The 21,292-nt window shown below is 41.6% G+C and overlaps 1 protein-coding gene across 2 annotated transcripts in view; it reads right to left on the bottom strand.

Annotated features, from left to right (window-relative positions):
- ZDHHC13 (zinc finger DHHC-type palmitoyltransferase 13) overlaps positions 1 to 18,632 on the bottom strand; it is a 46,786-nt gene extending 28,154 nt beyond the window's left edge. Inside the window, exons 1-5 of one of the 2 annotated variants that reach the window (NM_001433662.1) lie at positions 18,492 to 18,632; positions 6,114 to 6,259; positions 3,158 to 3,280; positions 1,792 to 1,869; positions 459 to 603 (exon numbers count right to left, since the gene is read on the bottom strand). In NM_001433662.1, coding sequence (NP_001420591.1) covers positions 459 to 603; positions 1,792 to 1,869; positions 3,158 to 3,280; positions 6,114 to 6,259; positions 18,492 to 18,518 — 519 coding nt within the window. In that variant the 5' untranslated portion in view covers positions 18,519 to 18,632. The remainder of the gene's footprint in view (positions 1 to 458; positions 604 to 1,791; positions 1,870 to 3,157; positions 3,281 to 6,113; positions 6,260 to 18,491) is intronic. The other variant, XM_070272223.1, reaches the window with a different exon arrangement.
- Positions 18,633 to 21,292: the final 2,660 nt, after the last annotated feature.

Below are 21,292 nucleotides of genomic sequence, written 5' to 3'. Positions count from 1 at the left end.
ATAAATGGATGCCTCTTAAGGCAAGTCATTTTTCATGGAATTACTTTAGAGAACAATAAGAAGCATACATTCAAATTGGTTCCCCATTTGGACTCAAATAATGAAAGCAAGTGATGGGTTAATTTAGCAATCTGACTACTCTTTCTACCTCCAACCAGAAGAAAAATACGGGCTGTGAAGTCACATTTTTAAAAAACCCTGCAAATTACTAGGATCATAAGGAAAACTATTACAGGCTTACAAGTTTCAGAAACATCTATTATATGTTACTGAGCTAAACGACCTGTCTTTTTTGCTCCAAGGAAGTTGGAAAAGCAGTATTCAATAGCTAGACTTACTGAGGCTAACACTTGAATATCTGGATATACTTTAAAAATGAGGACAGACTACGACTAACACCCTTCCCAATCTCCTCAGATTTACCATAGCTGGAGTTGAAGATGGATTTCAAAACATACCTGTCCTTTAGAGATGAGATATGCTATGATGGGCATGTGCTGAAATAATACTGCCAGGTGGATGCAGCTGAATCCCTCTCCATCAATGAGAGTGGGGTCTGCGCCATACTGTAGTAATAATATGACCATAGGTAAATGCCCTTGTCTGTAAACAGAGGATAAACATTATACTGTATTCTGTAGCATGCAGAAAAAGAAAAACGTCCAGGAGAAACTGATATCCCTAACACATGAGGGATTTTGATTAGATATAAGGAATATTTCCTAACAGTGAAATTTGTAAACCACTAGAAGATTGTCTACACAACTTTTACTGAGATGCTCCAAACTTAGAACTCTCTGGGCAGTCCCTGAGTGCAGGTGATACAGTCAACCTCCCAATCTCGCTGAAACCTTATGGTGCACCCCCAGCATGACTAATGCTAAAACTGAAAACTCTGAAACCACTCAGACTTCACTGCTGCTATTTTAAAAACAAAAAATAATCATGAGTCAGATATGCGAAAGTAGCATATTTATAGACTGCAGGTATGCCGTGAGAAGATTATTCCTAGGAACTACCTATTTTTATACTGAATATGGTTCATTTTCCATGTAAAGCACTGTTACCTCAGTAGCTCAAAGGGGATGAATTTGCCCTAGATTCTTCAAAACTCTTGGCTACGGAGAAAAGATTCAATTCCTTGCCTTAAATGAACAATCCTTCACTTCAGTTTCAGGTTCCTGTCAACCCCACTAACCACAGAGAGTAGAGATAAAATAGAAGACGAAAAAGTACTCATTAACCTCAGCTGCAGATGGTTAGTACCCACCAGAGAAAAGAACTGGCTGAGTTTACAGTTCACCGAACTATCACTTTTATCCATGGGGCCAAATATAAACGATATTTATCTGATTATAAAAAAGAAAGTATAACACACATATGTGAGTTTGAGCGTTATAGTGGAGCCCTAAACTGAACACAAAAAACAACTCTGGAAACTCTTCAAACTGTCATTTTTTTTGAATTAAGGGAAAAAAGGAAAAGAAAGCCTTTCAAATTATCTACAACTGCAATTTCCAATGTGGTGGCCGCTAGACACACATGGCTATTTAAATTTAAACTGGTTAAAATGAAGTAAAATTAAAAATTCAATTCCTTAGTTGGACCAGCCGCACTTCAGAATGCACATTTCACATGTGACTAGTGGCTACCATATTGGACAGCACAGAAGGGAATATTTCCATAATTGCAGAAAATTCTGTTGGAAAGTGTTGGTCGATAATGTTCAGAAAACGAACTCAAGTCACTTCTGATTGTGAACAGCAATTTCAGTTCTAAAGAAACCTTTACCTGACAGCCCAGTGAAGAGGAGTTGAATTTAAGTCTCCACCCAGCTGATCCACCACGGCGCCTTTTGAAATATAAAACCTGTTAAAAGCAGACATAGACAAGAATAAGACCTAAAACTCGAAATCCATACTGAGAAAGACATTAATTTTTCTTAGGAACAAATGTGTTGGAAAACAGAAATGATAACAATAACCTTCAAATCTACAGAAAGATTCACACCACAGTGTCAAACATATGAAACAATTCTTAGCGTGTAAGTAATTAGACCTGCTGTCAGGGGTATTCGGTAACTCAGATACCACACTCACGACAACCACTGCCCATGTTCTAACCACAGCGTTCTCGAAACGGTTTGTGTTCAACAGGTGTAGATAACACACAAATATTCTATTTAACTTGCAAGAAGAAAGGTCAAATCATGCCACTGTTAACAGTTTAAAATTAGAATTACCATGTGGGAATGAATTCTAAAAGTAAGTAGTAAAAAATTAATTCAAAATCCTTTCAGAAAAGTTAGACATTTCGTGTTTTGCTCTCTATTTTGGGAGCACAGATGTGATGCACCGTATAAAATGAATCTATGAGGTAAAGAGATTTATTTTCTTCTGTGGTTTACAGGAATTAGTCTCATTATTTCCAAGTTGTGCTTCATATATCATATTCTGTTTAAACAATATGCCAGTTTATTTCCACAGAAAAGGAGTTTTGCCTGTGAGTAAAATGTGTTAGGATATTTTAAACTTTAGTATATTTTTATTTTCTTAAACCGAGGATTTTAAATATGTATAATACAAAATATATACACATTCAGATACACACATATATATTATATGCTAAGGTATAAAACAAAGAAACAAACAAAAACAATGGGTAGGCAGTAGTGCTTTACGATGGGGAAATATTCTGTACAATCTAGTACATGCCTACTTAGAAATGTATTCCATAGTTAGTTTTAAAACAAAAAGGCTGAATTATTTCCCTACTCATCTAGTCCTCCTGGCATTATCACAATGTAAAATATTTCAATGTTTCTTTCCAAACTACATGAAACTTTCTCTTCCATCCTGTGAAAGTTTACGTCATGCTTTTCCTTTCCAAAAAATGTTCACTTTCATTTCCTAAACTTTATCTTTATAATGGGCCCCTGTGGCTTTATCTTTAATTTTCCTTTTTGGGCCAATGAGTTTCCAAGGTCATTTTCAACGCTATGACAACCGATGTGTGTGGCACGGTTTCAGGTGTACATTAACAATAAAGGATTACAGATGGTTCAACATTCATACTTGCACTTGAAGAAAAAGACAAATGAAGGAGAGGTTTAGAACTATAAATACACACTTAAATAACCACATATATCCCATCTTACTTTACGAGATCCAGCCTGTTGTTAATAGCAGCCCAATGAAGAAGTGACACATTTTCTTTGTCTGGTTGCCTGACATCATATCCCGCTTCTACCAACTCTTTACATCGTTCAAAAATCCCGTATCTTGAATAAGGGGGGAAAAAGAGGCATAATTGATACCATTAAAATAATTTCAAATATCAAAATTTCCTGCTTTACCATGTCTTTATCCAAACTGTCTTTCAACCAACACAGGAATACAATAATTAACAAAGATATAGACAAACAGGACCTATCGTAAAGCCAAACAACAACAGTACACCTGGTTTACCAACTGGTCAGAGCCAACTGGAGTGGAACATGACTTTCTCAAATAAAATTTAACAGTCACATCTGCCCTCCTTCAATAAATTTCAGTTGATTTTCCACTACGTGCCAGGAATACACGGTGTCAGTTCCTAACTTACAGTCTTATCCCCGAAGCAAACTAAGCCCATGCAATGACCTCACGATAACTGAAAGCAAACTTGGAATGGGATAAATTCCACACTAAAATATGGACGAGGTACAGGTACTGCAAGGGAAGGAGTGACGAGCCCTTCCTAAAGGAGATGAAGTATAACATACGAGCTATGTTTTCCAGGCTGAAGGGAGAGCATTTTAGGCAGAGGGAACAGCATGCGTAAAAATCAAGAGATGTGAAACGGCATGGATGTTCAGGGAAACATGAGCAACTTAACACGGCAGGGGCATAAAGCAGAAGAGAGGTACGGCAAGAGATGAGGCAGAAGCCGCAGGCAGACCCACGGGCCTTCCACGCCGTGCTGCCAAGTTTAGACTTTATCTATGGTTCAAGGGAAACCACTGAGGGTTTTAAAGACAAAAATACTCAGACTTTGAGTTCTAAGAAAGATCATATTTAGCGGCAGAACGGAAGCTAATGAGAAGAGAGTGAGGCAGAGACTGACAGACCAGTTTAGAGGCTCCTGCAAGAAACACAGACGAGTCTCAAGAGCGGCAACAGGAATGGACAAGGAAGGACGGACACGAGAGTTCTTTAAGGGAGTGATTTACTGACTGACTATCAGAGTGAAAAACAGGAGAGAAATACCTCTTTTTAATGCTACAATACTTTTTAAAATCATTTATTAGCAACGTTCCTTTTCAATAGAAACTCAAGTCCAACAGACCACTTAGCACTTTCTTTGAAAGTTATTTCTATTTAGAGGGACGTGCAAGTTTCAATAGGCCCTCAAGGGTCAAAATCAAACCAAATGGCAGAGCTGCCTCTGTTTCCCACACTGGTAAATTAAATAATCTCTGCCTCACCAAAATGTGCATGTGCCTGTGTGTCTGTCCGTCTTGACGGCATTTTTAATTTATTTTTTATTTTTTTGGTGAGGAAGATTAGCCCTGAGCTAACATCTGTGCCAGTCTTCCTCTATTTTGTATGTGGGACGCTGCCACAGCATGGCTTGACGAGCAGTGTGCAGGTCTGCACCTGGGATCTGAACCCACAAACCCCAGGACACCAAAGCAGAGCATGTGAACTTAACCACTATATCACCGGGCCAGCCCCACTTATGGCATTTTTAAAAGTTAGAGCTATCTGTTTGACAACCCTAAGTGAAAATATTAAAAAGAACGAATTGTTGATTATGATACATATATGTATATCCTCCATCTTTTAAATGTCAACTTCAACATTTTACTGGAAAAGAAATTGCCTTTATTTGAGAAATATAATAAGAGTAGACACTAATTAGAATTTTTGGTGGTTTAGGAAACATACACACACATCCTAGCTCTCTTTTGCCCTTCCCAAATACTATGTAAACATATTTCCACAACCACTTGAGTCAGTCAAAGACCTAAAGGAAATGTTAGCAAAGATATAAAAATGTGAGTTTTTACTGAGACTCCCTGCAAATGCAGCCTAATTTCTCACATTTATCGTAAGAGAGCTTTACGGGTAGCAGAGAAACATTTAAATGTTTCCATTCTAATTAAAGCAAAATTTACCTTAAGAACACTCTCCTCTTCACATACATATAATAATACAAACAATGTCAAATAACATCAGCCAAAGCAGCGGTTCCCAGGACCTCTGGAGTTCAGATAAACTACTAATTAGAATACTCAAATAATTGTCAATTATTTTTTAACTAACCTAATAACACATTAGTCTACATTAAGGCCAAACAGGCTAATTAATCAGTAAACATCTTTGCTTTTGACAGAAATTACATCGAGTTAGTGTGGTACCATTAGTTCCTTTCATTCTGATTAGAAGATGTGATGGGCAGATTTATACTTGCTTACTAAGAAAATGGATTACTAATTAATGTAATCCGATAGGCAATATATTTTAAAATATGTTCAATGGCAAAAAGTGGGGTGGATGTTGATAATCAACCAGATCCATGAGGATGAAAAGGTTAGAAATAACTTAATGCAAATACTCACATATGGAGATCTTTAGGAAAAACTTTCAAAACATACTTCCATTTTTAGTGCAAGCAAAACAAACCACCATAAGTTTCAAGTGGTCAGAAAACCTATTTCTACTTCACTGCCTTGTTTCTAATGCACCCAGTACAACAGGTAGATAGAAAGTACTCAATAAGTACATAAATGTTTAGATGATCCATAAATGTGTGAGGTGATATTTTTCCACCCCATCTACATATTTAGGTTGTAGTACATTTTAAAAGACTCAGATTTGTGTTTCAAACTCAGAGTCCAGTTTTAATGTTATTTTAAATCATTCATTCACTCAACATTTATTGGGCACCTAACACAAGACATGAACTGTGCAAAAGCACTGGGGCTACAAAGACGAAAAAGACAGGCTTTTGCAAAGAAGCTGCTCCCAACCTAGTGGGAGAGCCTGGTAACAAACAGCTCAGGTGCACTGCACGCACTTTATCACAATTCAGCAGAACACGAGCATAAAACAGTGCATGGGAAGACTTACTGAGTAGCCTTTACAATGTCACAGTTACTAGAGTCCTCTAGAAGAGGAAGAGCTTCTCTCGCCTTGGCAAGATCTTTGTTTTCATGTGCACAGACTCCATGTCGACCGAATCCTGGCAGGTGGGGGCCATGGCTGTGATTCCTGCACTGAAGAGCAAGAGAATTTGACCAGGCATAGTAAGAGAATTAATGTCTCATTCAATTACACAATGAAGCATCTGCTACTATCAACAATATCTATATTATTAATTAGAATTTTTTTTGAGTATTAGAGGTGTGTATCCTAGGGAAGATTTTCATCTTAATTCTGTCACTAGAATTAGCTGCTTAATATTAGAAAATTCCAAATTACATATTTTGTCATAAAACAAAGGTCATCTGCGAAGGCACAAATGGACTTGTTACTTGCAGTAGGTGGAAGGTCATGGCTACTGACACAGTAGGAAGGTCAGCAGGCCTCTGCTTTGGGGGGTTGTGGCAGACACACCCTAAGGATACCCTCTAATGAATCAAGTTGTTAAATATGTATAACTGGAGTCCCAGGAGAGGAGGAAATATTTTTTAATATCTGAATAAACAATAGCCCCAAATCTTCCAAATTTGGTGAAAATTACAGCTCAACAAACCCAAGCAGGATAAACCTCAAAATCTTACACCAAGGCATATCATAACCAAATCACTAAAAAACAAAAAAAAGAGATAATCTTAAAAGCAGCATAAGGAAAAAGAAACATTATTCAAAACAACAAAGACACAAATGAACTCAGACTTCTCATCAGTGAGCACAAGCCGGAAGCCAAAAGCACAACAGTTTTAAGGAGCCGAAAGAAAAAAACTGTAAATATGGAAACACCAGCAAAAATGTTCTTGAAAAAAGGGGGTGAAATATAAACTTTTTCAGACAAACAAAAGCTGGGAAAATTGCCAGCAGACTTATACTACAAGAAATGAGAAAAGAATTTCTTCAGGCTAAAGGAAAATAATAACAGATGGAAATCTGAATCAGTACAAAGGAATAAAGAGGCCAGAACTACATGGGTAAACATAACAGACTTTTCCTCATTTATTAATTTCTTGGAGCTACACTGTTTAAGAGACGCTATAACAGTATTTGCAGGTAGCCAGTGATAAGTTAAAGTGGATAACGTTATCCCCAGAGCAACTTCTAAATAAATAAGGTAAAGAGGTACGTGTAAGTGATAAGCCAATAGCAGAGATAAAATAAAAAGTGGATAACGTTATCCCCAGAGCAACTTCTAAATAAATAAGGTAAAGAGGTACGTGTAAGTGATAAGCCAATAGCAGAGATAAAATAAAATACTTAAAAGATACTCAATATTTTTTTAAAAGACAGGAAAAGTAGAAAAAAAAATGAACAGAGAAGAAAAAGGAAAATATCCAAGATGATATATTTACACCTAACCAAACTGATTATTATGCTAAATGCAAATATTCAAAAAATAACATAAAAAACAAATGAAAGACAGAGATTGTTAGATTGGATTTTCAAAAACTACAACTATATGCTGTCCACAAGAAATCCACTTTAAATATAAAAACATACATGGGTTAAAAGTAAAAGGACAGAAAAGCGTATGCTATGCAAAAGCAATAAGCATAAGGAACGTAGTGGCTATGTGAATATAAAAGTAGCCATCAGCACAAGAAATACTTGCAGAGAAGAAGAGGAACATTTCATAATATTAAAGAGGCAATTCATCAAGAAGACATACTGATCTTAAATGTGTTTGCGCCCAAAAGGAACTTTAAAATTCATGAAGCAAGAACTGATGGAACTGAGAAAAAAATAGAAAGATTCACATTTATAGTTGGCTATTTCAACTTTCTTTCAGTAACTGATAAAATGAGTAAACAGAAAACCATACTGAATAGGGAAAAGGAGAGGAATCAGAAAAGGATAGGGAAGACTTCAAGAACACTATTCACCAACTTGATCCAACTGACATTTTCATAAAACTCTACCCAACAATAGGAGAATACTCTTTTCATGTGTATATGGAATACTCACCAAGACAGACGACATGTTGAGCCATAAAACAAGTCTCAACAAGTTTAAGTTGACTGAACTCACACAAAGCATGTTCTCTGACCACAATGGAATTAAATTAGAAATCAATAACCAAAGGATACATGGAAAATTCTGAAATATTTGGAAACTAAACAACACATTTCTAAATAACCCACAGGTCACAGAAGAAAACAAAGAAAAGTTAGAAAATACTTTGAACTGAATGAAAATGAAAACATCATGTAACAAAATGTGTAGGACGCAGCCCAAGCAGTGTTGAGAGTCAAGTTTTAGCTTTAAATGCTTATAATAGGAAAAAAGAAGAGTTTAAAACAAATGATCTAAGCTTTCACCCTAAGAATCTAGAGAAAGAAAATTAAACCCACAGTACATAGAATGAAGGAAACAATAAAGACAGAAGAAATCCATGAAATATAAAAAGGAAAACAATGCAGAAAATCACTGAAACCAAAAGCTGGTTATTCGGAAAGAATAAATCAGGGGCTGGCCCCGTGGCCGAATGGTTAAGTTCACGCGCTCTGCTGCAGGCAGCCCAGTGTTTCATTGGTTCGAGTCCTGGGCGTGGACATGGCACTGCTCATCGAACCACGCTGAGGCGGCGTCCCACATGCCACAGCTAGAAGGACCCACAACGAAGAATATACAACTATGTACCGGGGGGCTTTGGGGAGAAAAAGGAAAAAATAAAATCTTTAAAAAAATAAATAAGGGGCTGGCCCCGTGGCCAAGTGGTTAAGTCTGCGCACTCTGCTGCAGGCGGCCCAGTGTTTCGTTGGTTCGGATCCTGGGTGCGGACATGGCACTGCTCATCAAACCACGCTGAGGCAGCGTCCCACATGCCACAACTGGAAGGACCCACAATGAAGAATATACAACTATGTACCGGGGGGCTTTGGGGAGAAAAAGGAAAAAAATAAAATCTTTAAAAAAAATAAAAAAATAAAAATAAATAAATAAACAAATAAAGTCGATAAACCTCTAGTCAGACTGATAAGAAAAAAGATGTCAATGACAAATAGATTTTTAAAAGGTGACATCACTACAAGATTCTACAAACATGAAAAGGATAATACGGGAATATTGTGAACATCTTCACGTCCAAATTCAACAACCTAGATGAAGCGCACAAATACCTCTAAAGACACAAGCTATTAAAATGGATTTAAAAATAAACGAGTAGCATTCATACACCTCATTCACCAGACCTGTCTCTCTGAACAACTTTTCACTGTTGGGAAGAAAAATCATCCTCAAAGGATGAAAACATTAAGAATAGGAAATTGAAGATATTTGAAATCATGTGCCTAAGTCAACTCTCCAGGAGTTCCAAAAAAGGTTTAAGAAATTATAGTTTTACTGAAATAAGTTCATATCCCCTCAATGGGTTACTGTGAAGGGGCAAACGCCTTTTTCAAAAAAGTTAACATACAGGAAAATTGCTTTTTTGGTTTATAGTTGCATGAATTTTAACACATTCGTAGAGTCACACCACCACCACCACGATCAGGATACAGAACAGCTACACCACCTCAAAACGCTCCCTTGGGATATTCCTGTGCAGTCACACCCTACCTCCACCCCATCACCAGGCAACCACTGACATGTTCTTCCTCTCTAGTTTTATCTTTCCCATAAAGTCATATAATGGAATTATACAGCATATAATCTTCTAAGACTGGCTTCTTTCACTCATCATAAGCTTCTGAGATTCATCCAAGTTGTTGCAGGTTATTAACAGTTCCTTCCCTGCTGTATAGTATTCCATTATATGAACGTTTCAGTTTATCCATTCAAACAATCCATGTGGGCTGTTTCCAGCTTTTGGCAATTACAAATAGAGCTGCCATAAACATTCATGTACAAGCTTTCGTGTGAACACATTTTCGCTTCTTTAAGAGTGAGACTGCGTGATGTGTCATTGTGATTTACAAGAAATACATATTTAGTCTTGACTGTTTCATACACACAGCTCCTAAAACGGTTGGAATTTCCCAAGAGATGAGAGTCATAAAAGTGTCTCGTTATGTTAATGACGAGACTTGGAAAGCACATAAGGATAGGGGCTGGTTGCCAGGAGAACCGACCACTTGACTAGAGGATTGGAACTTTCAGTCCCAGCCCCCTGACCTCCGGGGAGCGGAGAGGGCTGGAGGTTGAATCAGTCATCAATGGCCAATGATTTCATCAATCATGCCCATGTAATGGAGCCTCCACACAAACCCAAAAGACAGCGTTCAAAGAGCTTCCAGACTGGTGAATACGTGGAGATTTGGGAAGGGAAGTATGCTCGGGGAGACCATGAAAGCTCCGCGCCCTTCCCCCATACTTTGCCCTAGGCATCTCTTCATCTGGCTGTTCCTGAGTTAGAACCTTTTAAACAGACTGGTAATATTAGTGAGTAAACTGGTTTCCTGAGTTCCATGAACTGCTCTAGTAAATTAATGGAACCCAACGAGAGGGTCATGGGAACCTCTGATTTATAGCTAGTAGGTCAGAGGCATGGTGATCTACGGGTTAAGATTCAGCGCTCACGGGCTGGGTTCATTTCCCAGAGAATCTCATCACCTGTCTGTCCATTGCCACGCTGTGGGGGCTGCATGTCGCTGTGATGCTGAAAGCTATGCCCCGGGTATTTCACATACCAGCAGGGTCACCCACGGTGGACAGGTTCCAGCAGAGCTTCCAGACCATGACAGACTAGGAAGAAGGACCCGGCCAACCACTTCCAAAAAAACTGGCCATGAAAACTGGCCATGAATAGCAGCGGAGCATTGTCTGATACAGTGCTGGGAGGGAGAGGATGGCACAAAAAGACCAGGAGGGTTTCGCTCTGCTGTACATATGGTCGCTAGGAGTCGGAATCGACTTGAGAGCATTAACAACAAAAAGGTCGGAAGTACAGGTGACAACGGGGACTCGAGACTGGTGTCTGAAGCGGAGGGCAGTCTCGTGGGACTGAGCCTTTACCCTGTGGAATCTGACGCTATCTCCAGGTAGCTGGTGTTGGAGAATAGCTTGGTGATGTGGGAAAAACTCCTCCCCACACTGTAATTGGAATCAGAATTGCTACTTGACCATAAGGTAAGTATATGTTAAATTTATAAGAAATTGCCAAACTATTTTCCAGAGGGGCTGTACTACTTTGCGTTGAGACATGCAACTTATGAGAGTTCCAATGCTCTGCATCCTCACCAGCTCTTGGTATTGTCAGTATAGTAAATGCATAGTATGATCGCACCATGTCTTAATTTGTATATTCCTAATGGCTACAGAGACTGATCATCTTCTCATGTGCTTATGTGCCATCTGTGTATCTTCTGTGGTGTCCAAGTCTTTTACCCATTTTTTAACTGGGTTGTTTTCTTACTAAGTTTTAAGAGTTTTTTATATTATATATTCTAGATACAAATCCTTTGTCAGATATGTGGTTTGCAAATATTTGCTCCCAATCTGTAGCTTACCTTCCCATTTCTTAAAAGCCTCTTTCACAAAGCAAAAGTTTTTAATTTGGAGGAAATGCAATTTATCAGTTATTTTCTTTCATGAATCATCCTTTTGGTGTCACTTCTAAGAACTACTCTCTTGGGACCAGAAGTCCTCTGTCAAGACAGGAAGCTCTCTCTCACAGTCCAGGTGCCTGTGCTGGCACCTCCATCCTGCTCCCTGAGCCTGAAGCAGCACTCCTGGAGTGTTCTCTGTCTGCACTGACGCTCTCCTCCAGGCCTGGGGAGAGGGCAGGGAACAACCCAGATGCATTACAGGGGAATTCTGCTCCTGGTTCAGTGGTTTTTTGAATTCTGGTCTTCCTCCCCAATCCACCCACTACTATTTACTTTCCAGAATCCTTAAAGAACTCCCACTTGCATTCTGCCCAGCATACGCAGTGGAACACACAGGGTGGAGTGTGCTTACTCCATCTTACCCAGAACTGCAGACGCTCTTCTGAACAGGTAAGTTCTGATTTACCTGGTAAATCAACCTCACTACTTGACACTTATTTTACACACACTTACACTCTCACAGAGCTAAAAAGAAAGACAGGCAGATTAAAACATAAATAAGAACATTAGGATTGTTTTCATCACGTCACAATAATTATAATCATATCCAATTAGAGGAAGACAAGAGTTTAAGGAAAGAGTTGAACTATACTCAGAATTTCTGGAGTGTCAAAAAATAGCAGAGGTAACAAAAAGTACAGCTAAGATGGATAGAAATTAGTCTACTTTTTAATTAAACTTAATTTTTTACTGGAATTTTAAAATTATAAAATGATTCATATTCATTTTAAAGATCTAGTCATACAGAAGTGAATAAAGGGTTAACAATCTGGACTCTTTCCCCTCTAATCCTGCACCACCTGAGATGCTATTAACAGTTTGGTGTATTCTTCCTCATTATGTATACACACGCATACAGTATACACATATAAGTTTTTATCATTTTCTTCTTCTGTATTTGACAAAACACACATTATGTAATTATTTGTCAACTTGCTTGTCTCACCTAACAACACATCACGTAGAGCCCTGCAGGTCAGCAATAGCGGGCTATCCTTCTACTGTACAGATCTAGCATAATGTATTCAACCATTTCCCTCTCGTCAGAGATGCAGGTTGATTTCAACCTTTGCTTCTATAAATAACCCTATAATTAACATTCTGTATGTTCTATAGCATTGATTCCCCAAAGTAGGACTGCTGGGTCAAAAAAAAAATACATTTTAAACATAAATAGATACTGACCAATTACTGTTCCCCGATTCACACCCCCAACGGCAAGTATGTAAGCATTCTTTTTCCCTACAAACCTCCTCAGAACTGAATGTTATCAATCTTTTTACAATCTTGCCAATCTGATGGCTAAAAAGTGGCATCTTGTTTTTCATTTGCATGCCCCTAGTTGTAAGGAATCTGAGAGTTTTTTTGTTTCATGTTTATTGGCTCTCATATTTTCTCTTTTGTGGAGTACCTTTTCATAGTCTACTGTTTTTCTAGTTGATGTGTATCTGTCTCCATTTGTATGTTAGGGAGATCAACTCTTTATTTATATACGGATTTTTCATCACAGAAAATTGAGTCATTCTACAGACATAAATTTGCTGCTTCTCGTAATGCCCTAAGGACATCAGCCTTATTTTTCATGTACAAAGTTGAGGAGGATCACACGATTCAGTGTAAAGAACATCCACAATTAGGAGCATTTATTTATTCAGCAATTAATTACTGTGTATTTATGATGTACAAAGCATTATGTTACGGTCACAGAAGACATGGGTGTCTATCCTCCAGGAGGTGAAGTCTAACAGGGCAGATAAGTCAGAGATAGACTAAAGGGATAATGGAAGGCAGTATGTGCTTAAATGTCAAAAATGGGCAGTAAAGACTAGAGAACAGGAGGTACCTTCTGTTCACATCCTCGTTTTTTGCCTAATTCCAGATCAGAGTAAAACCTAAATATGATTATGTAAACTCAAAGCCTGTTTTCAAAGTCAATGGTCTCCAAAGTGCGGCAAGTGCACTCAAGGCCACACATGCAGTGACCCATTAGATAATGGGAAAAAATGTTAAAGCTTCTATTATAATGACTTTTATCTTTTTTTAAAAAAAAAGGGAAAACCACAAAAATTTACAAATTTGGCTCTTTACATGTTACTAATTTTTAGCAGTGGCGGCCTCACTTGATCTGTAAGTCAAGCAGGTCACTCCTTACAGTCTGTTTACAAGGCAGCCTGGAGGGGGAGGAAAAGTGCCACAACCCAGAGGGGCTGACGGTGCGACCTTCGGCATATTACGGTAGACATCAGGTTACGTAATTTTCAAGTTACAGTATCAAATTTTAGCCAAGTTACCCCTTCCAAAATGAGCAAGTAGCTTAAACTGATTCCTACACAGAAGCCTGAATGGAGATGATAATAAGAGCATAAGTACCAGCAAACAAGAAAATGGCAGAGCTGACACCTCATTCACAGCAGGCGCTCTTCATTAGTCACACCAAGTGAAAACAAAGACAATCTAATCTGACCCAACAAAAACCCAGCCTCCCGCAAAAAAAATTCAAAATCTTCAAAAATGCTGATTTGAGGCAGATTTATCTCTACTATCTTTAATTCAAAGCCTTACCACGAGTATACATTGAGCTATTAATGAAGGAATATGATTTAGAAACATACTGTCAAATCTTACAATAACACGCCCCACAACAATATGAATATGCTGATTGGCTCTGTCCCCGGCCCTCACGTACATCAAATAGAGGGGAGCTGAACTTCTTAAGACCCAGCCAACCACACAACACATTAACACATTAAGTTAGAGGGATCAACTGCGACAAGTGGGGCAGCCCGGGATGACCTGATGGGGCAGCCGGAGCCAAGAGTTCCTGGTCAGGCTCCACTCGTCATTCTACTCATCTCACAATACACAACAGGTTACAAAAACGAAAATTTTGGATCCTACTGTTCACATTGTAGTGGGGTTTTATTCAAGAGGTGCAAGCTCAAAACTGATTTACGGAGCAGTGAGTGATCAAAACGCTCACAGACCACAGCCGCAAGTGACCTCCTTCACTCCAGACGCCGCTGCCTCCCCACATCCTACCAGAAGAGCCACAGGGGAGAGGAGGACCTGCGGGGGGAGGTCAACTTTGGAGAGAGTCACATAAAAACGGTTAAGGAAAATAACCTATTCCCACCACAAAGATTAAAGCAAAGTTTATGTCATGATACCAATTCCTTCTTAGAAACTACTTTCTAGCTATCAAAAAAATTTCTTTAAGTGTTCTCTAGTTGTTTCATTTTTACCATGCTGGAATGTAAACTCCTTGAGAACAAGGCCAAAGTCTCAGGTTTCATGGCACTGGCACGATGGTGGCTACTCATCCACCCTACTTTTGGCTTCAGTTCCCACATTTGTAAGATGAAAGGAGCAGGTCAACAGAGCTATAAAATTCCCTCCAAGTCCACGTTGTTCGGTTCTAAGAGGGGCTGTCACCACGGTCATTACTGACATGTGCACTGGCAGAGACTTCACCACATAAACATCCTTTATGGCAGTGCAAGCTTAACTGCTACACAGCTGCCTACACTGTGAAGGTAAGAGAATAGACTACGCAAATCCTCATGAACCAGCAAACTCATAAGAGTCTTCATTGATAATTCATTCAGGGAAATGTAAAGAACACCTACTGTGTACCAATCACCAGGTAATTAGGGATAAAAGATGCATATGACCTGATTCCTGCTATACTCCATTCATTCACTCATCAGATATTTACTGAATGTATACTATGTGCCAGGCACTGTTCTAGACACAGGGATGTGGCAGTGAACACAATAGACAAAATCCCAAAAAGGGGGGGAAAAGGGATACTAAGAAAGAGACATGTTGCTAGCTGAACACTCTCCTCCACTGGGGGAAAAAGAGCAGAATAAGATATTATGAAAATTATAAGAGAGATATGGATATATCTGTGGTGATTTTTACAACAAAGCCCCCAAATTCTTTGTTACTTCTCCAGCAAGAGGAGAGAGTCTATGCCCCTTCCTCTCCAAGCTGAGCTCTGTGACTGATTCACTAACATAAGACCGCAGAAGTGATGCTCCACCAGTTTGCAGACCCAGGCCTTAGAAAGCTTCCTCTTTCTGTCTCTTGAGATGCTCACTCGTGGAACCCAGCCACCATGCTGTGCAGAGGCCCAGGCCACACATAGGTGTTCCTGCTGAAAGTCAGTATCAACTGCCAGATACGTGAGTGAAGACACCGCCAGATGATACCAGGCCCAGCCATCGAGTCACCCCAGCTTACGAGTCTTTCTAGCAGAGGCTCCGGACACAGCGGAGAGAAACAAACCATCCTGCTGTGCCCTATCCAAATTCCCGATGCGCAGTCCACGAGCGTGACGATGGCTGGCTGATACCACTATGACTGGCGGTGGTCTGTTACACAGCGATAACTGGAACATAGTTAACGGATAACTAGGATATTTCTCACATGGAGACATCAAAAATCAAATTATTTTTCTAAATAGTAAGTAGGTACTATTGAAGTGACAGTGGACATTAATTTAAGAGAAAACCAAGATCTAGAAAACCGTACTCAAACTCTGATGAGGATCACTACCCTGTCAGGTTAGTAAATAAAACAAAAAGCAACAGGCAGATCTGACAGGCAGTCATTAAGATTTTTCATGACATTAACAGAAGTACCAGAGTTAAGTTTCCAAGTTCATTCATTGGACAATTATTTACAGAGTACCCACCAGTGCTGGGCACGGTCCTAGATACTAGGCACACAGTAGGGCACACTACAGATAAAACCGCCGCCCTCATAGCACCCATGCTCAATGGAGGGAAGGAGACAACCAACAAGACAAAGAAGTTTGTTAAATGGTATTTAACGCTGAGGAGAAATATAAAGCAAGGAAGAAGGTGAGGTAGGGAATGTGGCTGCTAGTGGCCTGCCACACTGCGGTGACATCTGTCAAGACCTTAAAGGGGAATAAGCCCTGTGGGTCTGTAAGAAAAGAGGATTCCAGACGGAGCAAATGGTAAGTTACACAGCCTCGAGGCCAGCATGGCTGGGGCTGATTGAGCAAGCAAGAAAGTAGTAAAAAATGCAGTCAGAGAGGAAACTGGGGGACAGATGGTAAGGGCAATTTCCGGCAAGAATCCATCAACACTGAAGCTGGAATGAGAACCAAGCTCACCCAGCACAGGAATGTTTTTGTCTGTTCTGTTCACTGATGTATCTCCAGCGCCTAGAACAATAACGAATGAAGTCTTGGCTCTGTCACTTAGTAGCTATTTTGACCTTTAACAAATGACTCCAATTTTTGAGCCTCAGTTCTAATCTCTAAACTGGAATAATAATCCTTCCCCACCTTACACGGTCACAGTGAGGATCAAGAATGTGGAAGTATTTTGCAAACTGCAGAGGACCATATACAGGTAAGATCTTTACATTATTACTGAAAAATTTAACAGCAATTATTATTAACAACAACAGTGATCTCTCTACTTTGCCCTGTTAATTCCAACCGCTGAATCATCCTCTCCCTCCTGTCTTGGAACTGGGGCAGAGCTGTCTTCCTTACAGCAGGAGGAAGTGCACTTTAAACTCTTGAAGGCTTTTGTAAATGAGTAGCAGTAATTAAGATAATCACTCCCACCAACTTTTCCTTGAGACTCTCTGAGAAAGAAAATGAGACATAGTTTCCGTGTGAAGATTCTACACCCTTTCATAAAATCCAGTCTGCTTGCAAAACATTTTTTTCCTGTCAAAATGCAGGAGCACCTAAAGAGAACACCTGACAACTTGCCCACACGGGTGACTGCTGAAAGAAGGAAGGGAAAGGGGGAGTGTGAGAAACACTCTCAAGATCGGAAAGGCTTGTTTTAGAGGCCAGCTAATCCAATCATCTCAACCTGCCTGAGTCCCACTAGGAAGAGAAAATCTACCTAACTGGCTCCATCTGGAGACAGCTTCCGTTTTCTCATCTGTAAATGAGGATAACATCACTTTCCCAAGGATGCTTCAATTCTGGAATAAAATAATGCAGACAAAAGCATCTGGCATACGCTAAGCACCCAATAAATGTTGGCTGAACCTGGATATTCTTCATTTATTCAACAAACATAAGGGGAACAGCTACAATAAGCCAGTCAGTACTCTAGGCATTGGGAAAAGGCCATAAGCAAAAAGGACAAAATTCCTTTTCTCTTGGAGCTAACGTGTACCCCTGTAACTTCTCGCACTGGCCCGTTTTGTTCTCTGGAACTACACCTGGCTTCTGCTAAGACCCTCCACACAATAGACTCCTTCGGGATTTTGCAGATCGCTAAGGCGTACCTCCCTTTCCACCCGCTTTCTCCAGCCTAAACAGCCTCAACCCTTTCAAGGAGTAAGCAAGGATGTGGGAACAAGACTAAAACAGGGCTCGGCGGGGCGGAGGCCAGAGCCCAGGCGCCTGAGCTGAAAAGAAATCAACAGAACCTCCCAGATTGCAGGCCAAGGTCAAGACGGGCTGGTCCTACTCAGGTGTGTCACCTGACACCTCTCCCAGGAAGGGCCGCCCTCCTCCCCCGGACCCCACGCGTCCCTGCCAGGCACGGGGCGCCCCGCCCGCGGGTGGAGGCTGCAGGGCCCGTGGTGCTGTCCTCGCCTTTCCATCCCGGTCGCCTCGGAGAGAATCCCGGGATCATTCTCGATGTTTCCAGGATTCCCCTCCCCGGCCCAGGCCCCTCTGCCCGCGGAGGCCCCTCCGGGAGCTGCCTCACCCCCACGCTCTCGCTCTCCCCACGGCCGCTTGCGCGCTCCCGGCCGCACTCACCTGCGAGCCCAGCCCCGGCCCCTCCATCTCCCCGGTGGCAACGGCGACTCGGCAAAGTGGCGGCCACAGCCCGGCGCCAGCCCGCCTCGAGCGCCTCCACTCCCACTTCCTGCTCGCGGCCCCGCCTCCGCCGCGGCCCCCACTCGCGCCCTGCGCCGTCAATCGGCCTCGGGAGAGCCAATCCCTGCCCTCTCCTTGGCTGGGGGCGGGACCTTCTCGTTCGGGGATGGCTAGAGGGAACCGCGAGCCAAAGGCTCCGCCCCCCAGGGCGCTTCCAGCCCCAGGTCGACTGTGCGCGCAGCTCGCCCAGGTGGGTGTGCACCCGTCCTTCCTGCTTCGGGCAGCCCAGGATCAGGCTGTTATCCCAAGGTCACCCACCATCCACTGAGAGCATGTCCAGACTTGGCTACTTCATAGCTAGATGAGCTTGCAAAATCTCTTACTTTACCTCAGTTTCCTCATATGTGAAATGGAGGAAATAAGGGTACCTGCTTCACAGAATTGTCAGGAGGATTAAATGAGAAAAAGCATGCAAAGCCTTCCAGCCAACGTTTTACGTATAATGAGTGAATGAATGTTAATTAAAACTTTTGCCATTCTCCGCTTGCGCGGTCTTGGGCAAGTCACTTACACCATGTGGGGCTCTATTTCCTCATACAAAACAGAAAATAGATTCGTCCCACCCTCGGGCTGCAGGAGGACCGGGTAGGAGCCCCGCACCTGCACGCCCCGCGCCCGCCTGTGGCCTGCACTGAAGGAGCGGGCGTCTTAGCTTGGTTCAGCTACAAGGACAGCTAGGAAAAACGAGGCTTGGCTCCTGCCCTTGGGGAGCTGCAGTGGGCCAAGGGGCTCTCCTGCCGCAGCCTCCAAAAAACCTGGAGCTTCTCTAGCCCAGCACTTAATACGGTCTTTATAATTATTCCTTAATCTGTCTGTTGCCAAGCCGAACCAAGTTACGATCTTTAGAGGTTAAACTGGAGAAGAACTGAAAAACGTAACTTCCTTATTCTGTAAAAATAATTCCAAATTAGTGCCCAGTCTGGTGGGGTAGTGGTTAAGTTTGCCCGCTCTGCTTTGGTGGCCCAGGGTTCGGATCTGGTTGCAGACCTACATCCTGCTCATCAGACCTGCTGTGGTGGCATCCCACATGTGAAATAGAGGAAGATTGGCACAGACGTTAGCTCAGGGCTAATCTTCCTCAAGCAAAATAAAAAGAGGAAGACTGGCAAATGTTAGCTTAGGGCAAATCTTCCTCACCAAAAAAAAAAATTCGAAATCATAAAGTAAGTGTCTAGAAATCCAACAAAGTGCTGGATTTTTCCATGGTAAATACTATAATAATGTAATTGTAAATTTTAAAAATTTTTATTGTTATTATAATTATAGTGCCCCTGCCTGTTGGGCACACCAGCCCTGAGTTGCATCTGAAGCCAAACCCCTCTGAGGATGGGACCATGTCTTATCCATTTCTGAACTCCCAGTACCTGGCACAGCAATGGGTGTGGAAAACACAGTACAACTTTATTGTGTGGATGGGTGGATGGATACGTGTGTCATCAATTCTATGACACAAGGAAGGACAAATTGGGTGACAAATAGCAACAGCCAGAGCAGCAAGCAATTAATGTGAACGGACCAGGATGAGACATTGGGCAGGGCTCCACAGAGGAGAGAGCCTTGGGTATGGTCATTTGCTCAACTAATAAGAGCTCTGTTTATTGATCACTTATCAGCTATTGGCACCTGTGACAGTGTGTTTGCATATATTATGTCTAATCAGTGACATGGGTGTTACTTTCCCCATCTCCCAGAAGGAAAAACTGAGATTCACACTGGTTTCATAAACCCAAAGTCCCTTAGCTGGTAAGTGGTCGAGAGAGTTCAGACCCAGGTCTCTGACTGCAAAGTGCTTTGGCTGAAGTGCTTTGGTGCTTTCACTTTCGAGGACTGAGTTAGAAGATGTTTTTGAACTTGAGGGAGGCTGGAAATCTGCTATATCGATGCCCTAACACATCGGAAGAGTCTAGAACAAACAAATCCTAACACTATAGTCTTTAGCAAGGATCCTGCTCCCTTCTGCTCATTTGTTTTATGCCTCCGCTGAGCTCCTTCAGACTGGGATAAGAATCTCCGTAACTATTGGCTATATGAGAGCAAACCCAGTGAGGCCTCCAAGTGCCATCCTCACCCCTCATCTTTGAGATTGCCTTTGGCCTTTAGACAAAGCACAGCAGAATGGCACCGGGGGTTGGGGCATGCTCCTGGAGCCTACGGCCTGGGCCTGAGTCCCAGCTGCAGCACGGAGAAGCCGTATGCTCTTGGGCAAGTTACTCAATCTCTTTGTGCTTCAGTTTCCTCGTCTGTACAAATGGGCATAATAGTGCTTACTTCACAGGGCTGTGGGGAGAACTGGATGAGTTAATGTCTGTGAAGCACCGAGGGGAGTGCCTGGCACGTGATAGGCACTATATACGAGTCAGCCGAGTCAGCCGTCGTCATCAGCGTCATCGTCCTCACTAGGAGCGGGGGCTGGGGAGAGCTCAGAGTGGCCAGCTGGGAGGTGCCACGTAAAGGGCTCAGGGTAGAGATTCAGCAGACCCAGCTTCTCGTCCTAACTTTGACATCACTGACTGTGCGGATCAGTTTTCTGGGGCTGCCGTAACAAAGTGCCGCACAATGGGTGACTTAAAGAGCGGGAATTTATTTTCTCACAATTCTGGAGGCTAGAAGTCCAAGATCACGACGTTGGCAGAGTTGTTTCTTCTGAGGCCTCCCTCCTTGGCTTGTAGATGGCCATCTCC

This window comes from Equus caballus, chromosome 7 (genome assembly GCF_041296265.1).
Source record: "Equus caballus isolate H_3958 breed thoroughbred chromosome 7, TB-T2T, whole genome shotgun sequence".
NCBI lineage: Eukaryota > Metazoa > Chordata > Mammalia > Perissodactyla > Equidae > Equus > Equus caballus.
This window is presented reverse-complemented; position numbering and strand designations above follow the sequence as displayed.